Consider the following 18,160-nt stretch of genomic DNA (forward strand, 5'->3'; position numbering starts at 1 on the left):
AATATAATTCACTACTTAAAACCAACTAAACATAAATTAAGAATTTCCTCACCTGCAATTTATCCAAGACAATGGAGAAAAGACTTTTAAAAAATGTTATAAGATGGCACTGAAGAAGTGAAAAACAATTTGTAATTTATTTAATCAGGGTGTGTGTCCAATATAATATAAAGAAAAGTAGGCAAGCAATTCATATAAAGATTTTGAAAAATGTTTGAAAGGACATTCACATTATCATGAACTGCATCTTTGTAGCACTGATTCAAACATAATGTGTTTTCGATACATTTATTTTGGACCTTTCATATATATATATCATTTAATTTCTTGTATATTATTTATTATACCACAGTTTTGTGGACACATACTGCTCAAAATAAAGAAAATACACCTCCTGAAATATCGTTCCCTAACCCGGATGTATTAAGTCACTTCCGGGTCCTCAATCGCTTGTACCTCCTGTGAATTTTAAAAACTTTATCCATCTTTGTACATTAACTTTGACAACAATTGTAAGGGACTGTACGGTGAGTGCATTTTGTTGTTAATGCACTGACAGGCTCTGATATTTTGATGTGTGCAACTTTAGCGTGCAAGCCGTTAGCTTAGCTAAAGTAACCCTCACCGGACGGAGGATGGAGCCACCTCTCAGTGAACATGTGTTCAGCCAAAACAATTAACTTTTTTATGTAAGAACGGTTACTTGCTAGATTTAGGTCTAGCAATTATTGAAAATAAATATTCATATTCAACATTGGCATTTGCGTTTTATTTGGACTGTTAGTGGTCTTTCAAGAGGCGTTTACTCATGAGAAGTCATCAATAGACAATCTTTGGATTAACCCCTCTGAACCTTCTCATCATGTTATATTACTGTGTCAGAAACGTCTGCAAATTAAAACCCTCACCATGCAGAGTGACCCTGGCTCTGCAACACACCAGAAGACTATGCAGTTCATCCTCGGGGGAAGGTGTGGATCGAGTGAAGACTTTGCTGCAGCTCTGTGTGGACAGGTACTATGTTTCACCGGGTCAGTCTAACACGGAGCTGTTTCAGCGGGGCATGAGCTGCTGTTATGGGCCTCTGGGCATGGAGCTGAGGAGAAACCTGCTGCAGCAGTGGTGGCTCTCTGTGACCGGACCCACACAGCAGGTGTTTGGGATTAATACTCTGAGCAGCAGCAAGGACACAGCAACAGATGGACTGAGGTTTGTTGAGAGCGAACATTTAAAACCCATACTTGAACAGCAAGAACTGAGCAAGGAGCAACTCGTGCAGAAGATACAAACACTCATCCAGAGGTCCCCTTCTCTGAGGACAGGCTTTCTTCAAGGTAGAGTTCTGCATAACATATTCCCCAGAGATTCACTCTTTGATTATTATATCTTTGCAATCTGATGATTTGTACTTGAGGAAGTTTGTGTAGTTAACACAACTTTACATAAACAACTAATATTGGTTAAAGAAAAAAACTGTAACGATACTAAGATATAAGACAGTTAATTATAATCATCTTCTTTGCTATTAACAGACGAACCTTTGAGTACATATCAGTTGTTCTTCCCAGTAGCCACTAACTTATGTTGTTTAAATTGTCTTAGAATTTTCTCTATTATCTTGTAGTTAAGGACATACCTAAGAAAACAATGATGATTACAATGATGATATAGCACACCAGTTGTCTTGTAATGCGATAAAAAGATAAAGCTGCATTACCTTTTAACAAAACAAGTAAACTCCTCTTTTCCACCCCAATCATTTACCAAGAAGTAAAATTAATTAAATACAAAAACAACACTAGTTAAGTATGGGGTTTTTCTCAGGTGCCTTGGAGCAATTTGTCCCCTCCTTGGAGCTGGTGAACAGGAAGCTGCCCTTCGGCCTGGCTGAGACCGGGCTGTGCTTTCAACCCAGAGATGGCTCCGGTTGGTGAGGCTTCTTCTACTGCCTGCCTGTCTTTCTGAGGGGTGTGGACACGTACTTGCTAAAAGGATATTCTTGCTCAACAGATTTTCCAGATGGGATTTTAAAACCAGAGGAATTTATTGAACTCCGTCATGCTTAGTATTGCTTGAAGATTGTAGGTTATTATTACCTGTATGATATAAGAAGACAAGTATGTGGATTACTTTTATGTAAATAACCAGAGAAATCTTTTTACATTTGAAAAAAGGAAGACACCTATATTTAATTGTGCTCTATTTCACGAAAAGTTCCTAATTAAATACAGTAAAATACGTGTCTTACTGTAATGTAATAATGTGGGTTTTTTCCAACAGCCCGGCTGAGGTGACCCAGACATCTCTGGTGTGGTTCTGTCCTCCTCGTACCTCTTCTCAGTGGCTGGATCACTGGAGCCGACAGAGACTGAAGTGGTGGAGGCAAGTGAGTATTGTTAAATATGAGTATATCATAAATAAATCGGAACAAATCTTTATGATTTCTAAGAATATTCAATTGTAGAAAACATGATGTATAATTATGTTTTGCAGATTTGCTTGGAGAACAATTAATCTATAATCACAGTACATATATTATTTGCCAACACTGTGCAGCGCTAGCAATCCTTGGTGGACGAAAAAGGGTTTTGGTCTTGTTTTGTAGACTTGCGTTACTTGAGCAGTGCTAGTCCAGTCTAGAAGGGTATAAATATCTTTAGACCCCCTCATTGAAACCTATTGTTATAGCTTAAAGATAAACTCACTGATCGTCCTACAAGACCCCAAACCAAAACATTTCTCCCATTAAAGCTGCTGATGTTTGAGTCTTAAAATTGAGAGAACATCAATAAGTGTGTGTTATTGAGTCATTCCAACATAAAGTCAACTTGGTAACTTAAGGTCATCGCTTTGTCTTTCTAGTTTGCCCTGTCTCCATCAGAGTTCAGCAGTAGTGACGTCCCAGAGCAGGAACTGGAGGAATCGGCGACTCGTGGTGCGAGGATACTTTACAGCTTCCCATGGGGACAGGAGCCCCTGGAGACGCTGTGGAGCAGAGGAAGCACCGAGCTGCTGCAGACACACAAAGGAGTCCGCACCAAACTGCAGGTTAGTCTGCTTCTTCTTTATAAGTGTTGTTACTCTCACTTCAAACACTTTAAAGCCACTGTTTTTTTACTATGTGTACTGTTATTTTTAACCAAATTATGAGACAAGATTATGAATTATCACCTTTTTCATTTTTACAAAGTTTGTTTAGTTTCTTCTTTTTTAACCTTTATTATAGGGTTAATATATTTGAAACGTCATTATTAATGATGGTTGAATTCTTGATGTTGTTCAGAGTAACTGTCATGATCTACTGGGGAACTGGTGTCCCTGAGCAAGACACTGGTTACCTACACTGCTCCCCGGGCGCCGTACATAATGGCAGCCCACTGCTCCTAACACTAGGATGGGTCAAATGCAGAGACCGCATTTCGTTGTCCTAGTACTTGTACTCTGTGCAATGACAATAAAGTTGAATCTTCATCTTCATCTTCAACTAGAACAGGACAAAGGCCTTGTTCATGTTATTAGTAACACCTGTGGTTATCAGGCTACATCTAATGTGATATCAAACCTCATACACACAAGCAGCTATTCAATACTGTTGCTGCCTTTCTTCAGTGTAATCACACACAGTGTTCATTTTTTTTCTAAACATGTTTCAGTGTCGAGATGGTCGGAAATCAATCCCTCATGTCATCTCAGTAACTGGGAACATGGACCGTGGTGTGATGGCCTTCCTATCCAACTCACTCCAGCAGCTGAAAAAAGAAGAAAGCAAACAGAAAATGCTGCAGCGAAAGGTGATAAGCTAGAGCTGACACAGAGCCAACAAACAAAAAAACTGGAGATTTTTTTAATTTATATTTTTTTAGTTTAGTTTTTTCTTATATTTTGAGATGTTTATATTGTATAATTGTTTATTTTCTACTCTTTTTTTATTGCAATTATGTGTAATACTTTGTTTTACATGCTGCTGCAACGAAAACAATGCCCAATTTGAGATCAATAAAGTATGTCTTATGTAATCCGATTATTATGTTATAGCTCTCTTTGATGTTGTGGTTTTCTGTGTTTCTAAGTTTTGGTTCACTGTTAATTTCAGGTTCTGAAGTTGCACCCAGTGTTGGCTCCAGTAAAAGTGGCTTTAGACATTGGCAGGGGCACCACTGTCGAGCTGCGACAGGTAAGAAAAACATCTTCAGCTTACTGATTAGTTGTTTTTTCTCTTGATTAAGTATGTAATACCCATCTGAAAGTGCTCAGTGAAAAGGATCTTTCTTGTGACTGATATGATCACCACCGAAGTATTTAATACAACTTGCTTGTGTTGTATGAAATTGTGAAACTAGATCATGAGGTTTTTTTTTGTTTTTGTTTTTGTTTGTTTTTAGGTTTGTGAAGGGCTGCTGCAAGAGTTTATGGAGGCTAAGATTTCTACCTGGCCTGGGTATCTTGAAACAAAGCCAACATCAATGGAGCAACTGAACACAAAGTGAAGTGCAATTCATTGTCTAAATTGATCATAAGGTGCAAATTATCATTGTTTCATTGGACTAATGTGTATCTCTGTTGATGCATTTTAGGTATGATGAGATGGGAGTGCTTTTCACAGTGGTGATCAGTGAGAACACTCTGGAGAGCGGCCTTCTTCAGGTCCGCAGCAGAGACACCACCATCAAAGAGACCAAGCACATCTCTGAAATCAAGAACTTTCTCTCCAGATACATTTCTGCTGCCGACAACATCTAAATGAACTTTTTCTTTTGGCAACTAAGAGGAAAGTTTGAACATTGTGCTGCTTTAGTTTTGAATCTCCTACGGTTCAATTCAGGCTTTGTTGGAAGTTTGATGTGAAGATTTGGAATAAATGTTAAGTGAGTTTATTTCTGTCTCATTTTAAGCATTAAAAGATTCAGAATGTCTCCTAAATGTTTTACTTTTTTGTTGGGATTGTCCTTGTGCTCTTTGCGTTAGTTGTGTTGTAGACTAGTTGCTTACAGGTGACTTTGAGTTTCAGATTTTTGACCCTGGAAAGAGTCCCACCTTTCTGTCCGTTTTATAGCTGTACATGAACTTTCAATCATATTACACAATCACCATATTAAACATATATTAAACTGTTTGCAGCAAACACTTTTACAATGATATTAGGTAAAATATGCATCTATAGTCACATCAGTACAACTTGTGTAGTTCATTGATCCATACATGAAGGTGCATATTGCTTATTTTGTATTAATTAGTACTTCCTCCCCTGGTGTTCTTCATTACGACTTTGGAATTTAAGTAGTTTTAGAGCAGGGATTGCCAAAGTGTGGTGCGCGAGCTGCCACTAGGGGTTGCGCGAGATGAAAAATGTAATGGTGGTCTGGTGTAAAAATATTACAGTGTTGCTTTTTAAGTGGGATTTTTCCACAGGCTACAATAAAAAACAGGAACAATTAACATTTCTTTTGTGATCCCTTTTATTTTAAATCAAAAAACTATAATTTATTAGTTTTGATAGAAACGTAGAAGTCTACGTTTCACTGTAGCCTAGGATATATGCCGCCTACTCGTTTCATTCATTCTTTCAAATGTGATTAACTGGCTGAAATCAGGGAAACTGTCAAGTGGAACGTCTCATGACAAAGTGATTTATATGGTGATAAAACAAAGCTTTGTTGCGGTTTTTTGGGGGGCTGAGTCAACCCGGTTGGGACGTAGAAGGGGGATGCGCCGCAAAAAAAGTTTGGGAACCGCTGTTTTAGAGGATAATAAGCATAGGAGTGCTCTGTGTTCTTTAATATATTGTGTTTTTGTATATCTCTTGCCGTCTTGAAGTGCATGCCTCAATTTAAAAATGAAAAGGGGTTCACAATGAAAAAACCTCTTACAGTTTTTTCCTCGAAGCAAACGTGGAGATATGAAGAGAACAATCTGCACCTTTGAGTGGTCAAGAAGACACGTCAGGTCAAATCTCGCGAGGTTTGGAAGTAGCTTCGCCCCTCCCTTGGCAGTCATTGGTCCCTCCCTGGTTCTACTTCTGACTGAGCATGTGTATTTGCCGCTTAGCTGTTAGCATTTAGAGATGGCCGCAGACAAGCAAAACGACGCTAAAGTGTCCTCCCTTGATGAAAATAAAAACAAATCACCGGATGGAGGAATTGGACTGGAAAGTATCCTTTGTAACAGCAGACGTGAAGCGGCGGTTTTTGTATTTGCTCTGGATGATCTGTGTCAAACTCAGAAGCTAACGGTAGCATGCTAGCTAGCTCTGTGTGAGGATAACGTTAAGGCTACGTGTCACACTGAAGCAGGCTGTCAGTGGCTGGCTTAAAAAGCACATTAAATTGGCTTGTCACACACTTATTTTTACGTCTAATGAAGTTAAATGATGGATGGATATAAGTTAATGTGGGCTGCTTTTGACATGTTATTAACATGTAACGATAACGAATGTAACCTTTGACTTTCAGCAGCTGCTACGTTAATTTTTCTGCTACAAATCAGCATCAGTCATTCTGTATCTGTACTATAGACGGTAAAAAAAATAGGTCTGTATGTCCAGTGCTAACATGGCTGTAATATTCATACTTGATTATAAATAATAGATGTTAAGCTAGAGTACCATGGCTGTGTGTGTGATGATGAGGAGAATGTTGTCCCTTAACATATGATTCTCAGTATTGCAAATAATCAAGGAGTCCCAGCAGCAGCATGGCCTCAGACATGGAGACTACCAGAGATACAGGTGAGCTGTGCCCAGTCATACATGTCATTGACACATATATAAACAGTATGCAATAACTGGACAAGAGATGCCTCTGGTTAATTATCTTATATTGCATAGCTGTTCACAGAGAGCTGCACAGCTTTTCCATTTAAAAAATACACTTGATGGCGTTTTTCCTATATATATATATAACAGTATTTAATGTTAAATAAACAATCTGTTGTTTTATAGATTGAGAATTGATGACCAATCTTGAGACTGAGACTTTATGTCAAATCTTCCTAAAAAAATTAAGGATGATAGATTTTCAAAGAAAACTATGGAAACAAGTTGTAGAAAATGACCTGGCTGTGTGGACTGTGAAGAACATGTAAATGTATGTAATTTACTATAATGTAACAATCTTTGTGTTAATGTTTTCAGGGGTTACTGCTCCCGCAGACTGCGCCGCCTGCGCAAGACTCTTGGCTTCAAGATGGGCAACCGACACAAGTTTGTTGGGAAGAAAATAACTGTTGAAATGATTTCTGACAGCAGGTGAGGAGTGGAAAGTTTAATCTGTAAATATGTTTGCAGTTAACTGGCTGATGAGCCACGATACAGTTCATATTAGTTTGACATACAAATGATGTGTTTGATGCAGGATAAGAAATGCACCTCACAAATAAACTTGGCCAGCTCCTAACATAACTATCTGCACAACACTTGAGTCATAGTGATGTACACTGCTCTACTAAACCACAGAAGTAAACCTTGACTTTTTTTTGTTTTGCTGAACATGCCTGAATTCAATGTGTATAGTTTAAAGGGAAATATGTGGCCTAACACCTGATGCAATGACCTCCCCCTCTTCAGGTATCTTTTGCTAGTTTTGATGGAGGCAGAGCGTGCATGGAGTTACGCCATGCAGCTGAAGCAGGAGGCCAACACGGAGCCACGTAAGCGCTTCCACCTGATGGCACGACTTCGCAAGGCTGCCAAGCACAGTGAGAAGCTGGAGAAGCTCTGTGAGAGCCCCCGTGTTGACGCTAAAACCAAACTTGAGGCACAGGTACAGAACATCTTGAACCTGCTTGGAGAGGTTCAGTTGAATGTGCATTGTAAACACAGTACAAAAGTACTAAAGAAGATTTCTCATATGAACTTTGTCCAAAGAATCGACTATGAGCAGCTCTATTCACTCAATCAGACATTACACAGACTTAATTTAAGGGAGCTGGAAGGATAAAGTACTTTTCATTTCCGGTTCTAATAACTTAGAAGGTTGCCTTCTCACATACAGCTCCTCTAGGTAGTGTCTAAATCATGTTGGAGTTGTAGTGCAAAGTGGATATACATTGTTAATACCTACATTAGAATGTAAAGCTGTGTGACAGGAAGCAAAGAAAATATGTTTATGTTTGTAACAGCCCCTAACAATGTGCATGTATTTTATTCAGGCCTACACTGCATACTTGACTGGTATGGTGGAGTTTGAACTTCAGGAGTGGAAGCTTGCCATGGAGGCCTTCAACAAGTGCAAGTGAGTTAAAACATCACTACAGTCTTTCAACAAAATGATAAGTGGCTGTTGTTGACATGTATGCGTTTTTAACAACCATACTTTTTTTTGTCAGGACCATCTATGAGAAGCTGGCCAGTGCTTTCACTGAGGAGCTGGCAGTTCTGTATCGCCAGCGTGTGGACGAGATATCGCCCAACATCCGCTACTGTGCTTACAACATTGGTGAGTAACGCACAAACTGCAGTACCCCCCCTCCTCGACAAAATTGATTGCCACCTTTAAAATTATTAACATACCCTGAGACATTTTTCACAAATGTACCAAATCACACTAACCTCTCTCTTCAACACACACACACACACACACACACACACACACACACACACACACACACACACGTACGTAACTGGATTGTTTTTCTTGGCTGATTGCAGGTGACCAGAACGCCATCAATGACTTGATGCAGATGCGACTGACTGGTGGAGGAGGAGGCATGATGGCCGAGAAACTAGAGGTGAACAAACAGGAGTATTATTTCTGCGTTTGTGATCATTAATCTTTCATGTATTGGTGAGGCCTTATTCCATGTAATGTTTGAAACACACTCACACTCCTCAATTATCCATGTCTATATATATTATTCTTATTTTAAACAAGCTTGAATATTCAAAGCTCTTTTCTCCTGTGGATCAGAAAATCTATGTTTAATAAGACAAAATAAAACCATGTTTTTTTTTTAAATTCTCCTCAGGCCCTGATCACTCAGGCGAGAACCAAGCAGGCAGCCACCATGAGTGAGGTGGAGTGGCGAGGGCGGTCAGTGCCCGTCAAGATTGACAAGGCCCGGGTCTTCCTGTTGGGTCTGGCAGACAACGAAGCGGCAATCGCTCAGGTGTGTGTGTGTGTGTGTGTATATATATATACACAGTGGGGCAAAAAAGTATTTAGTCAGCCACCAATTGTGCAAGTTCTCCCATTTAAAAAGATGAGAGAGGCCTGTAATTTTCATCATAGGTACACTTCAACTATGAGAGACAAAATGAGAAAAGAAATCCAGGAAATCACATTGTAGGATTTTTATTGAATTAATTGGTAAATTCCTCGGTAAAATAAGTATTTGGTCACCTACAAACAAGCAAGATTTCTGGCTCTCACAGACCTGTAACTTCTTCTTCAAGAGGCTCCTCTGTCCTCCACTCGTTACCTGTATTAGTGGCACCTTTTTGAACTCGTTATCAGTATAAAAGACACCTGTCCACAACCTCAAACAGTCATACTCCAAACTCCACTATGGCCAAGACCAAAGAGCTGTCAAAGGAGACCAGAGACTAAATTGTAGACCTGCACCAGGCTGGGAAAACTGAATCTGCAATAGGTAAGCAGCTTGGTGTGAAGAAATGAACTGTGGGAGCAATTATTAGAAAATGGAAGACATACAAGACCACTGCTAATCTCCCTCCATCTGGGGCTCCACGCAAGATCTCACCCCGTGGGGTCAAAATGATCACAAGAACGGTGAGCAAAAATCCCAGAACCACCACGGGGGGGACCTAGTGAATGACCTGCAGAGAGCTGGGACCAAAGTAACAGAGGCTAACATCAGTAACACACTACGCCGCCAGGGACTTAAATCCTGCAGTTCCAGATGTGTCCCCCTGCTTAAGCCAGTACATGTCCAGGCCCGTCTGAAGTTTGCTAGAGGACATTTGGATGATCCAGAAGAGGATTGGGAGAATGTCATGTGGTCAGATGAAACCAAAATAGAACTTTTTGGTAAAAACTCAACTCGTCGTGTTTGGAGGAGAAAGAATGCAGAGTTGCATCCAAAGAACACCATACCTACTGTGAAGCATGGGGGTGGAAACATCATGCTTTGGGGCTGTTTTTCTGCAAAGGGACCAGGACGACTGATCTGTGTAAAGGAAAGAATGAATGGGGCCATGTATCGTGAGATTTTGAGTGAAAACCTCCTTCCATCAGCAAGGGCACTGAAGATGAAGTGTGGCTGGGTCTTTCAGCATGACAATGATCCCAAACACACCGCCAGGGCAACGAAGGAGTGGCTTCGTAAGAAGCATTTCAAGGTCCTGGAGTGGCCTAGCCAGTCTCCAGATCTCAACCCCATAGAAAATCTTTGGAGGGAGTTGAAAGTCTGTGTTGCCCAGCGACAGCCCCAAAACATCACTGCTTTAGAGGAGATCTGCATGGAGGAATGGGCCAAAATACCAGCAACAGTGTGTGAAAACCTTGTGAAGACTTACAGAAAACGTTTGACCTCTGTCATTGCCAACAAAGGGTATATAACAAAGTATTGAGATGAACTTTTGTTATTGACCAAATACTTATTTTCCACAATAATCTGAAAATAAATTCTTTAAAAATCCTACAATGTGATTTCCTGGATTTTTTTTCTCATTCTGTCTCTCATAGTTGAGGTATACCTATGATAAAAATTACAGGCCTCTCTCATCTTTTTAAATGGGAGAACTTGCACAATTGGTGGCTGACTAAATACTTTTTTGCCCCACTGTATATATATAGTTCCTAAGTGAACGGGTTGAATACAAAGTAAGGCCCATGTTGTTATTGACTACTCCTATAATTACATGCCAGCACTTTAAAAACTTGCGGTCAATTATTTATAGTTTGTTGACTCTCTGTGGTCTGCAGTGTTTTAATACCAACTTGTAGTTATGGCTCAATTTGCTTTGAATCAATAAACTATTCACAACTTCCTCTACGATGACTCCAGTTGAGACCTGCAGAACCATGCAGTGAAAATGCAGCATATTTCGCCAGCTTATGATGAATTAGAAGGCAAATTGGTGTAACCATCACAAATGATAGGTCAATTCCAGCAAGTAGCTTAATGTGAAACCTTCAACTTTCACGGTGCTTAAATGGCAGTGTCAAAAAATGCTCACTGAAGAGATCATCCCTTTTTTCAGATGTTCCATTTATTCTGGATAAAGCAATCTTAGTTTGTTAAGACCAATGTTCCGTTACTTGTAGTTACTTGTGATATGTGTCCTCCACTACTATCCCAGTTGGCCTCAAATGAAAAGTGTCAAAATGTCATAATGGCCAAATTTTGAGCAGAACAACTCCTCCTTACAACGCCAGTCCATGCAGTTCCTCACACATTCAGAGGGAGGCACTCTCCTCTTTACAGTCTCTTATGACGCCCTCACTGCCACCACGGCTTAATTCTCCTGATTTTAATGCCAGAAGGCTCAGCACGCCCTGCGGACATACCTGTCACACCCTCAGCCACTCAGGTCTCTGGCATGCAGCCTCTCTCATTGCATGACTGCATTCTGTGCATTTCAGCCCACACATGAATACTGAGGCTACACCCACCAGGTCTCTGTGGACAGATTAGTATGATCACCTCTAAACCCCATTCATTTTCAAATGAGCCCTTTTTGGGACTTAACTGAAGGCCTTTGTTCGGTGAATAGCGGCGTTACTGAATGTGTGGAACGCCTCTTTAAAGCGAAAGACCCTATTTTGTTTTTCTTAATATTATATGACACTATCAACTAACTTTAAGAGAGAAATGTATTATACCGCTCCGGAAAAATAATAGACCACTCCAAATGTTTCTTAAATCTTTATCTCTACATGTATGGCAGCCATTCCAGTGTCTGTTGAATTTCAAAACAGACATTGTCAGTAGTTTGTAGAACACAAAATAATAATAATTTAACTCAAAGACAAACCTATAAATAATTTGAGAATGAGAACGCTGATGTGGTCTCTTAATTTTTTCTGGGGCTGTGTCCCTGATTGCTCAACAGAATATATCCGACCAGGAAATTCCGTATTGGGTCATACATACGTCCTAATAGAGGAGCATTGTCACCTCCACCCTCCTCTAATCGGTTTATCCGTCTGGCCCTCACTCTGAACAAGAGACCATACTAGACAGGTTGAGCCGGTCGTGTTAGGCGTTGCCAGGGTGTTGGCACGAGTGTGTGGCACTATATAACATCAGCCTGCTGGGTGGATGTGATCAGCCATACCTGTCTCTTATCAATGATCACTACGAAGTATTTTGTAGTAACATTCTTCCCCCGTCTGAGCTGCTAGCTAAGGGTTTATTTGCTCCTCCTCATTTGTTTAGTTATTTAATGATTACATGTTCCCATATACAGTAACACAACATGGCCTTGTTCTTTGAATATGAACATAGTTTGCCCCGTAGACATCCAACTCGTGTAGTAACGCTGGCCTTTTGTGTGAGTTTGTTAATAAAAAGAAAGATGACGGGAAGAACAATTCTGCCATTCACAAAGATTTGAACCCTGAAACTCCAGAGAGCGAGTGCTGATGAGTTGTGTGCAGGAATGCATCGGCAGCCTGTCGGTCCACATACCTGTGCCTCTCCCCCAGATTGCCACAGTCACATCTCTGCTTAAAACTCTCTTTGTATCAAACCCCTACGACTTCTCAGCAGATGAGATATTTGTGTTTGCATGACTGAATGTGATCAGTGCAGGTGTAGCTTTAACCAGGTGAACATAGGTTATGAGTCTGCCAAATTCACATATTGACACAAATGTCTCCATCAGGCAAAATTGTATGTGTAACCACCGAGAATAAGGGAAACATTTCAGCGTGCGGATACATTAAAGGTCCCCTATTATGCAAAATGCACTTTTGCTGTCTTTTATACATAAATATGTGTCCTCGGTGTGTAAGGAAACTCACAAAGTGTCAGAAAGTGTAGCAATATTTCTCCGTTAGAAACTTCTCTCTTCAGACAGAGAGCTGCGTGTCCTCCAAAGGGGCGTGGCCAGCTTCAGCTCAGCTCAAATTTATAGGGAAAGTCAAAGAATCAGTACTTGTAACACTGTATACATCGTTCCATGACTTGTATTCCATCCTTTAATCTTTCTACACCTTTAGTCATTTCACAACTGTAACATAATTGCACCAAAGCTGCATGCATATGTGATACAAAGCCTCAATATTCCACTTTCAACCTTCATGATTGTTTCTGTTGTGCAGACGGCTAACGAGGAGACCAAAGAGCATCTGTATGAGACGCTGCTGGCCGAGTGCAGAGACACCATCCAGGCTGTGAGGGAGGAACTCAAGAGTGAGGCGGTAAGAAACTAAGGGCCAACAAGTTTAAATATTTCAAATATTGTGAGGAATGTGAGTTGGTATTATTGCCCTTCACTTTTTGCCTAGAAATCACAAACAACTGTCTAATTACAGCTTACTACCTAAGTTAAAACCTGCCATAAAACACATTTTCAAAGTGTTTCACATTTCTATTGCTTTCCTTTGTAGAAGCAACGAGAGAGGAGCTCAGATGGTGACAGCGGCAAGGTGTCCAACCTGCAGTTCCTGCACAGGTAAAGGAAACGCATACGCTTTAGTCCATACAATAACTAGGGCTTGTAAATGCCCGGATCAGACTTCTGATTGTGCGTTCACACCGGAAGCGGTGCGATTTTTGTATTTTTTATATGGCGTGTCGCGATAACATCAAATGTCAATGTAAAGACGCGGCGCAAATGATGCGATTGGAAGGGGCTACGTCCATCGCGTTCTTTTTTTTTTTCAACTCTAGCACCCAATTTGAATTCTCTCAAAAGCCAATCGGCGAGTAAACACAACTGACAGCCACGATGAAACTCGAGCGATTAGTGCGATGAGATTAGAACGATAAGAGCCTGTGTGAATGTACCATCTTGTGATTGTTATATCTGTCGGATATCAGAAAATAGTGGAAATGGCCTTTGTAATTCCCTAAAGAACTAAACGGCTGTTCATGTTACTTCTGTTAGATCAACATTAAAAAAACATGTTTTGCAACAACAAAAAAAGCACGTATCCAGGCTTTAGCGAAAATAATTGTTTCCACCCTCTGATATTTCTCTTACATTTGTCTGTTGTTCTCCTCTCCCAGTTACCTGACCTACATCAAGCTGTGTACACTGGTGAAGAGGAACGAGAGCATGGCCCATACTCTGCAGGCCAAACTGAAAGAACCTGAAGCCGACGAGGACAAGAGAGGGCCCCGTCCACAAGACCTGATCCGCCTCTACGACATCATCCTGCAGGTAAATGTCTCAACATGCGATGTTTATCTTGAATTGATTTCCTGGAGGGATATAATATGCAGCCACTATTTCTACGTAATTGTATCTGCATCCCTCAATGTGTTTTCTGAGATTTAAAATAATTAAGCAGCATAAAGTTAGTATGATTGGTTCTCAGTTGCCGGTTTTTTCAGTACCAGGCAGCTGGGAGTGCGAGGAGTTGTTGATCTGTGATGTTTAGTTTATCTTATCCGACGAGTCTCTGACACTTCCTTCTCACAGCTTAACTCGCCTTCCGTTTTCCCCGCTTCCTCTCTCTGCATCCCCAATGCCCTCGCTAACCTTCCTCTGTCCGTCTCCAGAGTCTGGCTGAGCTGTCCACCCTGCAGGGCCTCGAGGATGATCACACCTTCCAGAAGGAGGTGTCCCTGAAGACGCTCGTCTACAAGGCCTACAGGTCAAAATAAACTACTAATTTAAGTGTTGTCTTTATTATTTTTATCCCTTTTTAGAGTGTTAGTGAGGCAGTAAATGGTCAATGCTGCTGGATTTGACTATGATATCCATCAGCCCACAGTTTACGCTCCTCTATTAAATTTCCCAAAGGTAAATACATTCTCATGTGTTGTTAATGTTATCCTTCCCTCTGTTGCCCTCACAGGTGCTTCTTCATAGCTCAGTCTTATGTTCTGGTGAAGAAGTGGAGTGAGGCCCTGGTGCTGTATGAGAGGGTGCTGAAATACGCCATGGAGGTCCAATCTAAGGCCAAGAGCCTCAACAACAGCCTCAAGGTTGGTCTGAAAAAAACTAAACGTGCAATCTCTCAATACCAAACCATTTAATTTACAACCAATCATGTTAACGTGTAAGGGGGGCTTACACACGTTGATATAAACACAGCAAAAAGTCTTTGAACATTTAACCACATCTGTACTCTAACAGAAACATCCGTTGTGTCTCTGCAGGATCTCCCTGATGTTCAGGAGCTCATTGCCGAGGTCAACGCTGAGAAGTACTCCCTTCAAGCTGCTGCTATTCTAGGTGAGAGCAGCGAACTCATTTACTTTTACCTTATGAGAACACACACTCTCTTTGCTGTTTGTGCAAACCTTTTTGAAATATTTGCGTTTCAGACACCGAAGAGACTGCTGAAGTTCCCGCTAAGCAGCAGGTCAAAGACAACACGGTAAGAGAACGGAATCAAGACACAGGGAGGAGATTCATTCAGGAATCCTGCCTGTGTCACTATGAGAAATGATCAATTAATCTTTGTTTAGTAGGCGGGATAAAATATATCAATGTCATCTTTTTTGTCCCTTTTTTTTTTGTTCCTGCCCCTCAAACAAGTTAGTATTGTTAGACACCCCCCTCCCTCCAAGGACATAATGTGACCATGACTAAACCTTTCAGTAGTCTCTCATAAATGTTTTGAATACTTTTGCAGTTATCCTCTGGTGTAAGCAGGACTTTTGTACTCCTTTCTTTGTCATGCAGCCCCTCTGCAACCGCCTGGAAACCTTCCGCCTCGACCCCGGCCTGGTCGGAAAGCAGCCCAACTTGGTCCAGTTCCCTCCCGACTTCCAGCCAATCCCCTGCAAGCCCCTGTTCTTTGACCTCGCTCTCAACCACGTGGCCTTCCCACCCCTGGATGACAAGGTGGAGCAGAAGGGAAAGGGCGGCCTCACCGGCTACATCAAGGGAATCTTTGGCTTCGGCAGCTAAATCTACCCCCCAGCTGTGGTTTCCACAGGAGAGCCACAAGGTCCCCGAGTTCACCGCAAAACAACCAGACTTGGGTCAGTTGTTAATTAGAATAATTTAAATTAATTTTAAGTCTGATGATGAGTGCAAGATGGGTGGAGTTTGCAGTTCTGAGGAAGGCAGAGTGAGTCTGACCTACTTAAAAAAAAAAAAAAAAAAAGGTAATCGAATCAACTTCAAGAGGCAATATGACCCAAGTTATATCACCTGCCACTCTCAGTAACAACATCCGGCTGCAATGAACGGGCTCCCTGCTGAATGTGAGCCACGGAGGTGTCTGTCACTTTCAGGTTTAACAGGTTACGAGCCGTGGTCTCGAAGTTCAGCCAAGATGTAAATCTCACCATCCTGTCAGAGTAAACTCAGCCACTTAGGTGTCATTAGTAGTTATTATTTTGTTTTAATCTTGATGTAAGCGCCTTCATTTAATTACATTTTATTTCTTTGTGAAATATGTTTTCAACGTCTTTTCTTAAATATAAAACGTATAATATGCTGTTTTGTTATGGCAGCTGCTTTGACTCAAACACAAAGTAGAGGTCATAAATACCATGAATATCCTTCGACTTGTAGTTGACAAACTGAGTTTTTTTTTATCAATCGTCAGATTGTAGACTTCAGCTGCCTCCCATTTCTTCGATCCACCTTTTCCCCGGTGTCTCCTGCTTTGTGCGTTTAGAAACCTGTATGTGTTTTGAAACTGCACCTCATTTACTGACTCAGTGAGTCAGGTTAAAGGTAGAAAGTTTCAAGTGCATGAACAGGATGATGAAGCCATGAACCAAGGTGTGAAATGTGTTTGTTAAATGCTGGATGGTTTAGTGTTTTAATCTGTCAGCCACATGGGTCATACCGCACATGTTGTCCTGTAACATTGACGCTGAACTTGCTGTCCTTTTGAGAGAAGGGTCCAATGGCTTCAATCTGCTAGATGAAGCACATGCCGCAATTTTGAACACCCCTCAGTGTCTCGAGTTTTCTACAAAAGGTTTTCCCCGCTGTTGACCGTATGGCACCAGAGCAGCTCTTCACACAATCATGAAACTTTTTTTATTTGCATTTCAGCAAAGATTGATTGAATTGGACAGCAGTCAGCATTAAGGAATGAAGGGAGTTTTTAGCTGCCTTTCATACATCACACAACCATAAGAGGTTTTCATCACCAATGACATGTCTTTGGATAAACTGTGACTATAAGAAGCTTTTGTTACTCATTGTTTGCAAGTTACTAAGTCTACATTGTTTCCTCTGATCCTTAAGGGACCGATCTGCCGAGTTGAACACTAGCTAGAGGATTGTTTGTGTCACTCTCCCACAAAAAAAATGATACTGTTTTGCTTACTAATTTTTATCAGTCTTTTGTTTTAAAAATGTTTTTCTCTTCAGTGTTTTATGTTAATTGATTGAGTCGATCGTGCTGGAATAGCTCCAGCACTTTACCTCGATTGGACTGGAAAAAACACGATGGTTAGTTTGTAAACACAGGTGGAAAGACAAATGAACTGATGAGAATGTATGATTTGATTACATTTCCAGGCCTATTATTAAAATATATTTGCGCCAAATGCTGATATCTCTTTTTGTTTATTTATTGTATTGAAAACTTGGTGATGTTTAAAGGATCATAAAGGAGAGAAAGAGTTACTTGCACCTTTGTTTTGGGTGTGTTAGGAGTGCGTAGGATGCCTTAGCAGGGTGTGAACCTATTCCAATTTATTTTCCGTGTATGCATTTTTATATGAATAATAACATAGGTGTGTTTATTACTCAAACTAATTATCAACCACGCTGATTACTTTGTGTCCCTACATTAACAGTTATAAGTGTTTTTTAAACGTTTTAAATTAGAAACATGACATTTTTACCTGATGTGTCATCACTTTCCTATACACACATACCATTGTCGCTCCAGAAACACGCAGAAATGCAACCTGCCTGATGGAATGAATGTATTTGATGAGGTGGAGATAAATGATTATCTTGTGGAAGAATCATGAGATAAGATTAAAGAACCACTCACAGTTTTCTATTAATCAGTTCATTAACACTGCTCTTACAAGTTTTCAGTTCATTCACACCTTAGCTGAATGTTGTCAGATGAAAGACTGGGAAGCTAATCTTTTCACACATCAG

At 40.6% G+C, this 18,160-nt stretch overlaps 2 protein-coding genes across 2 annotated transcripts; both read left to right on the top strand.

Moving 5' to 3' along the window:
- Positions 1-229: 229 nt before the first annotated feature.
- On the top strand, positions 230-5,007 carry polg2 (polymerase (DNA directed), gamma 2, accessory subunit). Its single transcript, XM_063883037.1, has 8 exons — positions 230-1,334; positions 1,825-1,930; positions 2,281-2,386; positions 2,863-3,048; positions 3,654-3,791; positions 4,094-4,174; positions 4,383-4,483; positions 4,575-5,007. Exons 1-8 carry the CDS (start codon positions 863-865, stop codon positions 4,738-4,740), a joined length of 1,356 nt encoding a protein of 451 aa, XP_063739107.1. The 5' UTR covers positions 230-862; the 3' UTR covers positions 4,741-5,007.
- A 977-nt stretch (positions 5,008-5,984) lies between these two features.
- Positions 5,985-17,592, top strand: srp68 (signal recognition particle 68). The gene is made up of 16 exons (XM_063884229.1): positions 5,985-6,149; positions 6,658-6,724; positions 7,130-7,243; positions 7,562-7,757; positions 8,146-8,228; positions 8,323-8,432; positions 8,645-8,724; positions 8,962-9,102; positions 13,224-13,322; positions 13,512-13,576; positions 14,134-14,287; positions 14,629-14,723; positions 14,928-15,057; positions 15,232-15,307; positions 15,400-15,452; positions 15,761-17,592. The coding sequence occupies exons 1-16, from the start codon at positions 6,062-6,064 to the stop codon at positions 15,986-15,988; spliced, it is 1,779 nt and encodes a 592-aa protein (XP_063740299.1). The 5' UTR covers positions 5,985-6,061; the 3' UTR covers positions 15,989-17,592.
- Positions 17,593-18,160: the final 568 nt, after the last annotated feature.

Source organism: Eleginops maclovinus, chromosome 5 (assembly GCF_036324505.1).
Source record: "Eleginops maclovinus isolate JMC-PN-2008 ecotype Puerto Natales chromosome 5, JC_Emac_rtc_rv5, whole genome shotgun sequence".
NCBI classification, from domain to species: Eukaryota; Metazoa; Chordata; class Actinopteri; order Perciformes; family Eleginopidae; genus Eleginops; species Eleginops maclovinus.

What these genes read in the sequence shown, in the direction of transcription:
- srp68 (XM_063884229.1), top strand. Translation starts at nt 6,062, where the DNA reads ATGGCCGCAGACAAGCAAAACGACGCTAAAGTGTCCTCCCTTGATGAA. An exon ending in CTCGTCTACAAGGCCTACAG is followed by an intron (nt 14,724 to 14,927) that starts GTCAAAATAAAC and finishes TTGCCCTCACAG; the next exon opens with GTGCTTCTTCATAGCTCAGT. An exon ending in AGCAGGTCAAAGACAACACG is followed by an intron (nt 15,453 to 15,760) that starts GTAAGAGAACGG and finishes TTTGTCATGCAG; the next exon opens with CCCCTCTGCAACCGCCTGGA.
- polg2 (XM_063883037.1), top strand. Translation starts at nt 863, where the DNA reads ATGTTATATTACTGTGTCAGAAACGTCTGCAAATTAAAACCCTCACCA. An exon ending in GACTGAAGTGGTGGAGGCAA is followed by an intron (nt 2,387 to 2,862) that starts GTGAGTATTGTT and finishes TTGTCTTTCTAG; the next exon opens with TTTGCCCTGTCTCCATCAGA. An exon ending in AGAAAATGCTGCAGCGAAAG is followed by an intron (nt 3,792 to 4,093) that starts GTGATAAGCTAG and finishes TGTTAATTTCAG; the next exon opens with GTTCTGAAGTTGCACCCAGT.